This window comes from Borostomias antarcticus, assembly GCF_949987555.1.
Source record: "Borostomias antarcticus genome assembly, chromosome: 33".
Classification (NCBI taxonomy): Eukaryota; Metazoa; Chordata; class Actinopteri; order Stomiiformes; family Stomiidae; genus Borostomias; species Borostomias antarcticus.
The window spans coordinates 4,359,348-4,374,347 of record NC_140266.1 but is presented as its reverse complement, the minus strand read 5'-3'; the positions used below and the strand labels follow the sequence as shown (position 1 = coordinate 4,374,347).

At 44.9% G+C, this 15,000-nt stretch overlaps 1 protein-coding gene across 1 annotated transcript in view; it reads left to right on the top strand.

Moving 5' to 3' along the window:
* Nucleotides 1-10,943: 10,943 nt before the first annotated feature.
* pfkfb4b (6-phosphofructo-2-kinase/fructose-2,6-biphosphatase 4b) overlaps nucleotides 10,944-15,000 on the top strand; it is a gene marked incomplete at its 5' end in the record, with an annotated part of 9,340 nt that continues 5,283 nt past the window's right edge. Inside the window, 4 exons of the mRNA XM_084460655.1 lie at nucleotides 10,944-11,067; nucleotides 14,396-14,512; nucleotides 14,629-14,725; nucleotides 14,935-15,000. The exon at nucleotides 14,935-15,000 is cut by the window's right edge and continues 1 nt beyond it. Coding sequence (XP_084316781.1) covers nucleotides 10,944-11,067; nucleotides 14,396-14,512; nucleotides 14,629-14,725; nucleotides 14,935-15,000 — 404 coding nt within the window. The remainder of the gene's footprint in view (nucleotides 11,068-14,395; nucleotides 14,513-14,628; nucleotides 14,726-14,934) is intronic.

Sequence of the window (15,000 nt, the reverse complement as noted above, 5' to 3'; positions counted from 1 at the left end):
GCTCAGAAAGGCGTTCCAGAAGGACCACACAGGTAGGTTACCCGTCCTTCCTCTGACCCTGCCTCGGCCACGGGACTAGACCCAGGCCTGCTCTACTGCTTCTCCCAGCTCACCTGGCTCTACCCCCCCTCCCCTCATATCTGCTCCACTACAGGTGAAACCAGAGACAAGCCGGAGCAGGAGCAGGATTCTGACAGCGGAGAGTGGCTCTAGAAACTTGAAGGCAGTTCATCTGGAAACACAACAATTAAATCTGATAAAGAATGATGCTTTGTGTTTTTATTATAGCCTACCTGCAGGCAGTGTGTGCGATAGAACTAGTGACCCTCTGGAGCAAGTGTCCTAGTGATTATTATATCTAAAACCAGGTGCAAAATAAAGAATATTATCACTATTATTATTATGTTCATACTGTGTGTGTGTGTGTGTGTGTGTGTGTGTGTGTGTGTGTGTGTGTGTGTGTGTGTGTGTGTGTGCGTGTGTGTGTGTGCGTGTGTGTGTGTATATCTATCTGTGTGTACGCGCCGGACTATTATTATTATCATATCACACGCCTTGGCACCCTGATGCTGTCTCGCTGCCCATCTTCAAGCACGCTTGCGGTTGAGATGCCTCGCAGTAAACAGTCCAGTTGAGCAGGACAGCAGGACAGGAGTGTGTCTGTCTCTCCCGTCCAGTTGAGCAGGACAGGTGTGTGTCTGCCTCTCCAGTCCAGTTGAGCAGGACCAGGAGTGTGTCTGCCTCTCCAGTCCAGTTGAGCAGGACCAGGAGTGTGTCTGCCTCTCCAGTCCAGTTGAGCAGGACAGGAGTGTGTCTGCCTGCCTCTCCAGTCCAGTTGAGCAGGATAGGAGTGTCTGTCTGCCTCTCCAGTCCAGTTGAGCAGGACAGGAGTGTGTCTGTCTGTCTCTCCAGTCCAGTTGAGCAGCACAGGAGTGTGTCTGCAGGACAGGAGTGTGTCTCTGTCTGCCTCTCCAGTCCGGCGCGCTTCATTCATTTAGTGCGAGTGCCGCGGAGAGACGCGGAGAGACGCGCGCAGCCTGGGCGAAGCATTTCCACTACGCCGCTTTGGGGAAAACGAGCGAGGAGCTTTTCAACCCGGGATGATGAGGGGATCCTGCCGCTCGAGGAGCGCGCGCGAGCGTTCAGGTAAGAGAGGTTCTGTCCGCGTGCGACCCGAGCCGTCAGCTCGCGCTGGAGGCGTTGAGGGGAGTTTGAATTTAACGGCTCAGCTGAGGCGTTGAGGGGAGTTTGAATTAAACGGTTGAGCTGAGGCGTTGAGGGGAGTTTGAATTAAACGGTTGAGCTGAGGCGCTGAGGGGAGTTTGAATTAAACGGTTGAGCTGAGGCGCTGAGGGAAGTAAACAAGGTCCTCGGCCATTGAACACTGCCGTATAGCCCACAGGAATAAAAAAAAAAAAAGGGGATTGTCAACGCGGTTTGTATGTAGTAAAGGGGATAATACGATTAAATAGCTTCGTATGTGAGTTTATGAGTGTAGGTAAGTAAATGCTACTATCCAGTCACCAGCTAGCATCGCAAACTAGCCAATGTAGACGATAGGTGAGTGGTTGGTTAGCTTGTTGCGTTTCCTATGATGCTATTTTTCTAGTCCATCACGTTTTGTATTCGTCGTTTACTAACGTTTTGATGTTGTTTGCTAGTAAGGGTTTGTCATCTGTGGTAAAAATGAGAATAGTTCGTTCAGGTTGGTTAGCTAGAAGTGAGGGGAATACTACTAGCGTCATTTAATAGCCTCCTAGTTAGTGGGGATCAGCTGGGGGCAGCAGGACAAGCCAGGGTCTGTTTGGGGTTTTCTGTGACGTGGGGCAACTATTCTGCTTATTACTATGTCCTTAATAAGGACATAGTCATCATCATCATCATCATCATCATGATGATGATGATGATGATGATGACTATGTCCTTATTAAACTAAATGCTAATGTTTATTTAATGATAGCTGATCTTTGGGGGTCTGTGAGCGTTCCCTGATGAAATTGTGTTGATCTTCTATTGTGTTGATTTTGTTGATCTTCTATTGTGTTGATTTTGTTGATCTTCTATTGTGTTGATTTTGTTGATCTTCTATTGTGTTGATTTTGTTGATCTTCTATTGCTCAGGAGACAAAATGGTGATTCTCATTTGAAGATCATTTAAGTCTTACTTTTGTCAGTTGTTTCGCCTATAAGAGCAAAAGAGGAAACATATGAGACCCTATCGAGAAGCAGGAGTTACATTTGAGATGTCATTTTGAGAAGCAGGAGAAATAGGGGAGATTATTTGTTTTGACTTTAATCTCTTTCACGATGAAACCTGTTTCTCCTCAAATCCCTTTGGATAAGACAGCAAAAGGTGAGACATTACAATGAGACACTGCAGAGAAGGAGGAATCATATTTGAGATATTAGTTTGAGAAGCTGGTGAAATAGGGGAGATCTCATATGTTTGGGTTTAATAAATTCCATGACTATATATTTCTCATATGGAGTCCTTAGGAGAAATAAGACGGCAAAACAGAGATATTGCAATGAGACACGGTTTAGTCTTTTTCACTCCTGTTTTCAGTTTTTCTCCATTAGATAGAAATGGAGCAATAGTAGAGCTATGTAGTAGCAATGTTAGTACTCATAGCCATTGCTACTACATAGTAGTACCATGTTACTCTAAGATAACGGCTCAGTTTACTTCATTTGCATATTTCCCAGAATGCAGTTAGTGTTGTGTTTTCGTGGGGGGGATATTAACTTCTCAAGAAGTTGTGGGGGAAATATTAACTTCTCAAGAAGCCCTCATCCAAGCGACTTGACACATGCCACTGCATTTCCTGGGAAATATCCGGAGAGGTTTCAACTTTAAACTGCGATTCTCCTGCTTTCAAATATAAAACTGCAAAACTGTGGAAATGTAAACTTTGAAAAGTGCAACTCCTTAAAACAATTAGATAAACTGATTGATTGACAGATACTTGGATTAATCACCATGGAGAATTGAGGCAGCTGTAGTGGAAACCTCACTAAACCAATACTATTGTGGACAGAGTGCAGGTGTGTGTGCAGATAAGTGAATTGCATACAGAACATGTGTAGAAATGTTCAAATATTAATTACATCTCATATAGAATGCAATGAGAAAATCGGAGACGCATCAAAAGCATCTGAAATGAGAATTGTTCAAGATTGTGTTGCTAGAGACCTCTTTTACAGAACCGATTGATCTTAATATGAGACTTGACAAGCAGGTCTGTTATGAGAATTAAGTTAGATTATGTTGAAAGCTCTGACGAATCAGCCCTGAGATAGATAAACTGAGTGTTATTAAAGACTTTGGTGAGATCTCTTTTGTGGATCAAAAGTTTTTTAAACTGAGATGACTACAATAAGAACTGTTCAAGTTTGTGTGGAGACCTCTTTTACAGAACAGACAGCCGAATCTGAGACTTGACAAACAGGTCTGGAATGAGACTTGACTGAGTTTCCATAGAGATCTCTGATGGACCAGCCTGAGTAAAGTATGAGATGCATAACTTGGGCAAAACTGAGCGTTATTTCAGACTGTTGAGATCTCTTTTGCAGATCAGAATTGCTCTTAACTGACTAAAGTAATTTGCTCCAGAGACAAACCAGAGAAACGGGAGACATAAGCAATAGTCTAATTTTAATATCACACTGATCTCACTGCTGTCTAGGAGAAACAATGGTGAAATAGAACATCTTGTTTCCGATCTTTCTTTGGTCTGCGTTATCTACATGGACCACCCCGCCATGTGATGTGTGCCTGCAGGCCTGTTCAGGACACCTTGGTATAAAGCACCTGCAGTAATGTGAGTACTCAAGGAGCTATTGTAGAGTTAACACTCACTGGCAGTTGCAGTCTCCGTGGTTGGACTTGACACAGTTTCCTGTGCGGAAGCAGCTCCTAGAGGGCCAATTTCTCTTTGGGCTGTCGTGTGCAGCCTGATTGCTTTCTTAGCAGAAAGGCAATGCTTTGTATCACTGGTTCATCCCCAGCTGGCATTCACGGGTGATTCAACGTTGCGTCACCGTTGGATTAGGTTTCGTATTTTGAAAGGTGAATCGACGTTGATATCGCGACGTTGTTTCAACGTCTTACTTTTCAACATGGGTGAATTGAGGTCTTTCAGTCAACGTTGCATCGCTGTTGAATTTGGTTTCGATTTTGTTGCAACATCTTTTCTTTTAATGAATGTAGCCACAGAGAACAGATGCGTGAACTTTAAAAAAAAAATTTTTTTACATAAGAATCAAGATTACAACAGCAGTGACATTTATTTTACATAAGAATCAAGATTACCCCGACAACAGCAGTGAAATTGGGTTGCAACAACTCTGACAACTGTGCAAATAGCAACAACATCAATCCAACAATAATGTGAAAAAGAAAAATGTGTTAGAGCTGGGCAGTTGGGCATTGGCACACGCACACACACCTAGGCTATATCTCCACCTGTAATATCCTCCAACATCAAGCAGCTCCCACAGAAAGAAATATTGACAAATATGATATTTGTCAACTCCCTATGGTTATTGTAGCATGTTTCACAATGTGTCATTGCTAGAGGTCTTTGTTAAATGATACGATACGATATACTTTATTGTCCTCTTAGGGAAATTTGTCTTGGACTTCAATACTGCGCATACATAGATGCCTCTATACAGAAACAGAGAACACATATCCCACATATTGCACACATACCACATATTGCACATAATACATATATTGCACATAACCCGTATTGCACGTACCTCAGTGAAAAAAACACCATGAACCATTGCACAACCCCTACGACCTCACTTAACACCATTCAAAATCCTGATTGAGGTCGGTACAAATGAATGTTTAAAATGTATGAATTTCCAATCGGGCGCTTTATACCGTCTGCCTGAGGGCAAAAGCTCAAATGCAGCGTATAGGACATGAGATGGATCAGACTATTCCCTGGGCCTGCCTGGAAACAGACTGCTCATAAAGGGACTGGTGTTCCTCCCTCCCCATGACGTTCATAGCAGAGCCTGAGTGACCACTCTGTTTGTTACTTTAGGCCATGGTAGTGACCACCCTGTTTGTTACTTTAGGCTATGCTATCTATAAAATCATATGAACAGTATTTGGGTTATGCTATGCTATCTATAAAATCATATGAACAGTATTTGGGTTATGCTATGCTATCTATAAAATCATATGAACAGTATTTGTTTTTTTTGTGATAGAACCACAGAGGAGAAATGCACAGGCCCATATCACACAATGACATAGAGGCTAGTATGTGAGCTATCCCGCTCGGTTTATAAAGTGGTCCAGCTAAAGGTCATGTCCTCATGCTATCAGGCTGTATTCCTGTCTGTCCTTCCGTAGATGGAAGGTGCAGCCTATGAGGAATGAACAGCTCTCTCTCTCTCTCTCTGTCTCTCTCTCTCTCTCTCTCTCTCTCTCTCTCTCTCTATCTGTGTGAAAGTTCAACCCCACGCTCTGAATCCTATTAAAGGCTCCGGGGAGAGATTTGTGTGTGTCTGTGTTGGTGTGTATTCCCTAGTGCCCTATGCTGTCCTATTCTGCCCTATGCTGCCCTATACAAATGGTTTCTCCTCCCATTCCCAATAGCCTGTAAAATGGGTGGCTAACCTAACGTTACATTAGGACCATGCCAGGCCTGAAGCCTTACCCTAACCCTTTATCGGGTCCTGACAGCTACTGGGTGTAGCCAGTGTTAGTTCAATGTTCGTCAGAGAGTGGATGACAATGTTCCGACTGTAACCATGGGTGTGTGTGCGTGTGCATCTAGTTTATTTTTAGGGTTGCACAGCTGAACTGTATACAGATGGGTACAGAAGTATGGCGGACCATATTTGGCTCCTGACGCTGAGCAGTGTGGAGGTGCATGTGCAAACAATAACCAAAGTGAATCATGATTCACCATCGTCAAGCCAGACTACCGACAGCTCATCTCCCCTCCACAATGTCGCCAGCGGACAGTTGTTGATGATGTACGAGGGTGGCTGTCGGGACCGAGATCCGATCAGTGATCTTTCAGAAGAACCAGGAAGGCTGGACCCGGATGTATATTCCTCTGCTGTTTCTGGTTCGTTTTGAAAAGCTCGGACTCGGGTGACGTTCCCCTTGGGTCTACGTGTGGATTGCCTCGCCTGCTACCGTAAACACAAAGATTAACATCTCCGTTTCCCTGATCGGCACACATTCCATTTGTTACTAAGGAGATGTCAGCTCTTTCCTGTAATGCGGTCTCACCTTTGAGCTCTGTAAATGGGTTTCCTGGATGGTCTGGTTTGGCAACTGTGTCGTCATGTGTTGTGTCTCAACAAAAACAGAAAGGACTGACCGATTGATTTCACAAGGATGCAGTTTGTCTTCTCGGCAGGCTTAACATTAGTCCTACCTGATTAACTAGATGGAGCAGCACAGCCCCATGGACGCCTAGGCCCTGGGATTTCACTAGGGATGTCAACAGTTAATCGACTATCGATTAATTGCTGATAAGAATTTACTCGAGTAAGATTTGGTTACTCAATTAATTGCTTGTTAATGGAACGGAACTTTTTTTTTTGAATGAACGTTATCAACGGGAGTTACGTGAAATGTAATCATGATTTAAGGTCTGACTGTAGTGAAGGCTAGGCTAATTGGGATGCCGGGAAATTTCAACGATACAGCAGAAGAAGACAAAAAAAATTAAGACAAAAAAACGAAGCGAGCAAAGCGCAGTCCGGCGTGGGACGTTCTTATCAATTAATTGACTATCGTTTGTTAAGGTTAACAGTTATCGATTAATTAAATTCCTTGAAATTTGCAACCCTAGAATTCACACTGCTACATTATCTCCTTCCTTCCTGCTTGAGGCCTGTAAACAGACAGTCCAGAAGCTTCTGTGAGGGCGTGCAGGGCGGCGGCCTCTTCGGACAGGTTGAGGATGATGATGGTGATGAAGAAACAAGTAGGATGAGGATGTGCGCCAGAGCCTCTGTCCATCACAGGCAGAGAGAGATGACCTCATGTGACTCAGGGAATGGGAGCAGTGGGATTAAATCTAATCACCATAGACCGTCGTCAGAGAGAGGAAATGAGAGAGAGAGAGAGAGAGGGAGAGAGAAAGAATGGGTAAGAGATAATGCCAGTCTGAGGGGTTGGATGTGAAGAAGGTGGAAGCAGAGGGAGGAGAAGAGAGGAGAAGAGAGAGAGGAACAGTTGGAGGAAGAATGAGAGGAGGACAGGCCCAGAGGCAGAATCCATGGCCTCCATTTTAGTGCTGTGTTGATGAGACGATACTAATCATCTTTTGTCATCTACTGCCACCGCCCTGGATAAAGAGCGAGTCATACAGCTCAGTCCTGCTCTCTGTCACCCAGTGCACAATGAGACACTCCTCCTTAGCCTAAGTCGGTGTCATAAGCAAAGCACCGCATTAAAAATAATCCCGTGGACTACCCTCAGTGTCAACATAATTTGTTTGGGTGTGCAGGCGCGCGTGTGTGTGTGCGCATGCATGAGAGAGTGCGTCAATGAGAGTGTGACTACCCAGCTATAGTGTATAGGCTGCAGCTAGTTGATGTGATGAATCTTGGTGACACGTTGACTAGTCTGGGATGGACAACTGAGCCGTCACTGTTAACAGCACTGAGAGGACGGATAGGGCGGTGTGGTGAGTTCTAAACTACCTTTGTGCACAATACCACCTACTGGTGGAACATATACACTGCATCCCAGTCTACAACACTGCTATGTCTGAAGAATCCTATATAGAGCGTTGGAGTGAATCCTAGACCATTGGAGTAACTAGAGTCATAGACGGATTATGTAATGATGGGCCCCTGGGCACAGACGTGTAAAGGGCCCCCCACGCATTTCATTTATCGCTTTTTGGAATTTGTCCAATGAGACGGCATCCAAATCCAATTTGAAGATAAATAGAGAAATCTCACAATGAAAGCAGCTTTACCAGCTCGGTTTTGACTCGAGGGACCTCGTGGGGAGGACTTGCTTTTTGGATTTCTCAACTATGGGCCCAAAACAGGTGAAGGCCCCATATTGCATGGAGTACTCAGCCCCTCTAAAGTACTACAGATAAACGCTAATTTAAAAAGTATCATGATAGGTTCTTTCTTGTGACTTGTTATTGACATGAATGACTAATACCTTTGACTATGCCACAAGAAAGGGCCCCCAGAGCTCTTGGTGCCGAGGCCGGTAGGCCCGTTTGGTAATATGTCTTTGACTAGAGCACAGTGCTCGTGGGACCCGTTGTGGTTTGTTCTGTGCGTTCAATCTATATATCTATATGTATCTATTAAATATCAGTGATTAAATCCATGACCCATACAGCAAACTCTGCGCATGGAGGCTGTAGAAAGCATTACTCACAACACCAGCGGCTGATAAATCGACTGAATCATCTAAAATTCACCATTCAAATCATCACCTCCAACGTACACAACAGACGTTTATTCTGTCATGCCAGAATGCACCCAAAACTAAAGAAACACTTATAACTCCATTTCAACACTTGAACAACCAACTATTGATCTGACTGTAGATAAGATTTAGCTTTAAGATTTATGCCCGCTCAAAATGCTTTGCGTTACAGTTCCATATATACCTCCAGAAGCCTTCAAATGGCTGCCATAGAGAATGAATGGGGAAATGTATTGTACCAACTGAATGGCTGTGAATGGGCGGTTATTCTGTGCTCATAATGACAGTGATCAACTCCAAACTAGGGATGTCACGGGAACCGATACTTCAGTACGAAGTTGATGCCAAAATTCTGAAAATGTGACTTGTTTTTTCCACAGTACCGTAGACGTGTTGCCAACTCCCCTGTAAGGGAAGAAGCTCCCCGCTCTCCCAAAAGTAGCTCGAAGTAATTACATTACATAATCAACTAATTTGCATAATATGCAAATTCTGAAAAAGGCAAAATGAATGGAAAAGTATCTCTTTCTCAGAGCGGTAACAGTGTCACAGTGTCCACTGATTGCTGGAGCTACTATCTAGTCAGTCTGGCTGTGTGGGCGCTTTGTGAGCAGTGAGGAGGAGGAGATGGCAGCCATCGCTGTGCTCAGCTCTCGTGAGCTCGGTTGTAACGTGAGCTGCAGAATGGGATGTGTTTAATGTTCTTGCACAGCTCTGTCAACATAATCCTTCCCCAAATGACCAGAAAAACCCGCTAGATTTGTCGCTGGTCGCTTTTTACTAATTAAGTCGCCAAAGGGGTCTGGAAAGTCGCCAGATATAGTGACAAAGTCGCCAAGTTGGCAATGCGGAGGAGGAACCGGGAATGCAATTCTTCCGGACGTGACGGGTGGATATTACTCCCAGCCTACCAGGGCCAGACTGGCCATCAGGACTACCAGGAGTGTTCCCAGTGGCCTGGCCTGCTAGATGGCCTGCAGGCTGTCCAGAGGGGGGGAAACCATTAAAAACCATATAAAACTACCCACAGTCTGGCCACTGTCAGACATGCCCCCCCCGCCCCCTCCTCTGCCTGACCAGTGTCCTGAAGAGGATGGGAGACGTAGTCCAAGATGGCTCTCAGTTTGGCCAGCATTCTTCTCTCTGCCACTGCAGTCACTGAGTCCAGGCTGACCCCCAGAACAGAGCCAGACTGACCCCCAGAACAGAGCCAGGCTGACCCCCAGAACAGAGCCAGGCTGACCCCCAGAACAGAGCCAGGCTGACCCCCAGAACAGAGCCAGGCTGACCCCCAGAACAGAGCCAGGCTGACCCCCAGGACAGAGCCAGGCTGACCCCCAGAACAGAGCCAGACTGACCCCCAGAACAGAGCCAGGCTGACCCCCAGAACAGAGCCAGGCTGACCCCCAGAACAGAGCCAGGCTGACCCCCAGAACAGAGCCTGGCTGACCCCCAGAACAGAACCAGGCTGACCCCCAGAACAGAGCCAGGCTGACCCCCAGAACAGAGCCAGGCTGACCCCCAGAACAGAGCCAGACTGACCCCCAGAACAGGGGTGGAATAAGCAAGATGTATATATATATATGTATATATAGCTTTATGCTGTTTTCTTTTTGCCTATAGCTACCCTTATATAAATGTTGCTTTTCCATTAGCAAAACTGCTGTTTGCTGTATACAAGTTTAATACATAGATAACTGCTGATGTAGAAAACTGAACAACTTATCCGAATTTCTCAACATTTCAAACTTGCAGATCACTTAGTTTAATGCTGTTGATCATATCCCATCAGCGAACACGCCCTCGCATCCCCGTGTCGACCCTCCTATTGGACGGCGCATTCCACTTACTCCCTTCTAATTGGTCCAATTCACATCAACATTCGCTGCTCATGTGTGCTGCGTGTGAACAGATGAAAACTGTTTTTCTCTTTTCTGTCTGTTTTTTTCTCTCAAGGCCACCCTTACCTCGTGCCCCTTACCATACTGACAGCAACTTATTTCCATGCTCACAGAAAATTGTTATTCTGTTCCCTTTGTAACTATATGCGTTACAGTTTGTCCACACTTGTAAGACTTATAATTGACTTAGTAGGCTGTTGTAATCTATCTACCCCATATTATGTTTGGGTTAGTGGGCTAGACTGATATCCCTTGAAACAGAACATAGGAACAGACTAGACATCGGAAAACCTTGTATGTGAGACACATTTCATTTCTCCTTATCCTCTTTGATTTAAAGTATTCAGAAATGTAAAAGCCTTCCATCGTTTTCAATATTGACTCATTCTAAAATACATATATAATATGTTTATTGTGAATCGTTGTAGACGTTTGAGATACACATTTTTACAGGCCCCCTCTGTAATTTGTGCGCGGCGTTTATGGCATTTACGGTAATGTTCTGCTGGTGTTTCTGGGCCGATATGACATCCCTTCCCTCGCAGCTCTGTTCAGACCAGAGAGAGCCTCTGTCGCATAGAACCGGGCCATGGTGCAGGATGACTTCCACCGAGGACATTAGACAGGCAACAGCTCCCCGTGAACTCACACAGAATCCGTTAAGAAAGATATGGATGCCATATAAAAACGGGCTCCCTGAAAAGCACATTTCACAGAGAAGGGGTGAGTCGCTGCTTTATTCTACCGGCGTGTGGATGCCAAGGATGGGCATGACAGACAGACAGACAGACAGACAGATGGACAGACAGACAGACAGATGGACAGACAGACAGACAGACAGACAGACAGACAGACAGACAGACAGACAGACAGACAGACAGACAGACAGACAGACAGATGGACAGACAGACAGACAGATGGACAGACAGACAGACAGACAGACAGACAGACAGACAGACAGACAGACAGACAGACAGACAGACAGACAGACAGACAGATGGACAGACAGACGGACAGACAGACAGACAGACAGACAGATGTAGACAGACGGGTACATGTTGAGTGTTGAATCCATTTGACCCAATTTGTTGACGGCTTCTGTTGAAACTTTGAAGATCTCTACGCAATTGCGACATCCAGCGAGGTGCACTGCAGCGTTGCGCACCTGGTAATCCATTCTCAAGCTTTTCTTGCAACATTGCATCATTCCTCCTTGACTCAAATACGACTCCAACAGTTTTTCGGTAACTTTAAGGATCTAATTTTACGCACCATTGGTGAGATATCTAGTCTACACCGTAGCCTGATAAATCACATTAATTATTCCTTGAATTAATCCGACTCCAGCGGTCTGGGTCAGTCCCGGGGGGGTTTCATGTTATCTGGGGAATATTGGTGTGTTATCTGGGGAATATTGGTGTGTTATCTGGGGAATATTGGTGTGTTATCTGGGGAATATTGGTGTGTTATCTGGGGAATATTGGTGTGTTATCTGGGGAATATTGGTGTGTTATCTGGGGAATATTGGTGTGTTATCTGGGGAATATTGGTGTGTTATCTGGGGAGTATTTGCGTGTAATTTACTGATACGGAAGCGCACTGAATTTTGACCAGCAGATCTCATAGGATACACATGTTCCCTCGTGACAGGATTCACATTTCTATCCGATAGAGTTTTTAAACATTTTTTTATTTCTGTTTTTGTTTGCTCATTGTTAAACAAACAGCATTTGTGCTCGTCGGGCATATGTAAAGTGGCATAATAGCACGTTTGTTGTAATAATAAAAAAGTAATTGTTTGTTTAGAGCACCGGTTGTTGTTGTTGTTGTTGACCCAGCAGCATTGAGAAGGGACCAGTAGGCTTTCTAAACGACACTAATATAAGCCACGTTATTGTTGCGTCCAATAACAACCAGCTGCCCCCCACAGTCAAAACAAACAGGTTAAAACGCAGCCAATTCACTTCCTATACATGCACTTTTGATTCATGTTCACGTCCTCCCTGAAAGTGTGTGTGTGTGTGTGTTAGAGAGAGAGAGAGAGAGACTGGTCTTCATTTATCCTTCAATCAAGTAAAGTACTTGATCTACTTGATACCGTGGGTGTCTTGGAGGGGGTTGTGACGGAGGGAAGGCTGATGTGGGTTGGGAAAGACGATGAAAGGTTTTTCAGCCAATGTGCAACAGTCTGGGTCATTCTGCGCTTCTGAGGTGCATCTGAGATCCGGGTCTCTTTTTGCTGAGTCAACCCCTGCTTGGGAGCTGATGACTGGGCAGTCTGTTATATGCCTTCCTTTACCATCCACATTACCTGTCTCTCTGTGACCATTAATAATACTAAGAATCATAATCATAACCTTAATAATAATCATATTAATAATTATAATAATAATGCATTTTATTCATAAGTGTATTTCAAGGAAAAAAGACACTTCCATATGTTTGTACTGTAGGTTATTCGTATACATCCTTGCTCTGACCCAGTTCAGATGAGCTGTGTCCTCTCTCCCCAAAACGCCAGTATCTGTCCATCCATCCATCCATCCATCAAATGTTATACATACTGAAACACTGTCTCTATTTCCTAAACATTTGGAAAAGCAGATAAATCATAGATTTACCATATTGTTTCCTCTCAAAAACAACAATAAATCAATCAATCAATCAATCAAAGCCCCAGGATGTGAAGGAAGACTCACATTCAGAGAGACCCGACCTTGACCGTCTCACAAATGACCTCCGCTGAGTTAGAGCTTATCTGTGTTTTGACTAAGATGGCTCCGCAGTTCACGTCGTCTTAATGACTGATAGAAACGGCGCAGCTTCAACCCAGAGGACCTTGTCTGCTTGAGTCCCTCCCAGAAATGTGCATCTCTTCACCACCACCACACAAACACAACAGGGTCCTTCATGCGTAGTGTACCCCTTTCTTTCTTTCTCCCTGCTCTACATTCTCCATCCCTCTCTCTCTCTCTCTCTCCATCCCTCTCTCTATCCCTCTCTCTCCATCCCTCTCTCTGTCTCATCCCTCTCTCTCTCTCTCTCCATCCCTCTCTCTCCATCCCTCTCTCTCTCCATCCCTCTCTCTCCATCCCTCTCTCTCTCCATCCCTCTCTCTCTCCATCCCTCTCTCTCTCCATCCCTCTCTCTCTCTCATCCCTCTCTCTCTCATCCCTCTCTCTCTCCATCCCTCTCTCTGTCTCATCCCTCTCTCTCTCTCTCCATCCCTCTCTCTCCATCCCTCTCTCTCTCCATCCCTCTCTCTCTCTCATCCCTCTCTCTCATCCCTCTCTCTCTCTCATCCCTCTCTCTCTCTCATCCCTCTCTCATCCCTCTCTCTCATCCCTCTCTCTCCATCCCTCTCTCTCTCATCCCTCTCTCTCATCCCTCTCTCTCTCATCCCTCTCTCTCTCTCATCCCTCTCTCTCATCCCTCTCTCCATCCCTCTCTCTCTCCATCCCTCTCTCCCTCATCCATCTCTCTCTCATCCTGCTTCTCTACTATCAAACTGAAACTGGTCCAGAAAACTGATTATATTATATTATACTGTATTAGTTATTCTGATTATATTATACTGTATGAGTTATTTTGTAGTCATGGGACTACAAAATGCAGATAAGGCTTAACCATTCCTAAAATAATATTTTAATGTTATATTATACAATGCCGTGATGATGAAAGGTTGCTGGTTCACAAACGTTGGTTAATGTGCTCTTAACTCTGATTGGTTCCGTTCCCCTGGATAAGCTGCGTCTGTAAGCCTCTCCGCTCAGACCCTAACATGTATATGTTCTTAGCCTAACATAACACTATGCACTTTTTGTTTGAATTAATTTTAAAATAATGCATCTTGGAGACTGTTGCTAACTTTGCTTGACACTGGACAGTATTTACAGTGAGTTTTTTAATACCGCAGAAATCAAACACGGTTTTAATGATAATTTTATCACGATAAATTTAATCGAATTTTATCACAGTTTCTCATTTTACCGGTTATTGTTACATCCCTACACGGCCTCTCACCTCTCTCTTTCTTCTGCCCCTCTCCCAGTGTGCATGACCAACTGTCCCACGCTCATCGTGACGGTCGGCCTGCCGGCCAGGGGAAAGACGTACATCTCCAAGAAGCTGACCCGTTACCTCAACTGGATAGGCGTGGCCACCAAAGGTACCTGCTTCTACTTTGCTGCAACACACACACACACACACACACACCATTAGACACATCAATTTTTATATGGTTGTACACCCTCAGTGATATCTGTCATCTCTCTGTTTTCCCAGAGTTCAATGTGGGCCAGTACAGAAGAGAGTGTGTGAAGACGTACAAGTCCTTTGAGTTTTTCCGTCCCGACAACGAGGAGGGTCTGAAGATCAGAAGGTGAGGCCGGGGGGAGGGGCCGGTGTAACGAGCTGCACGAGTCCAATTAACCAATCACTCCTCGTTATCCCATTACAGCCAATAGAGTCACAAGAAACAACCTCTTTAAACGGACAGTGGAGCTGAGCGCTACATTTATAATACAATATAACACAGTTCTACTGTAGTTTGTTGATTTGTTTGTGTGCTGCGTGGTTTGGTTCCCTCAGACAGTGTGCGTTGGCGGCTCTGAACGATGTCCGTCAGTACCTGAGCGTGGAGGGGGGGCAGGTGGC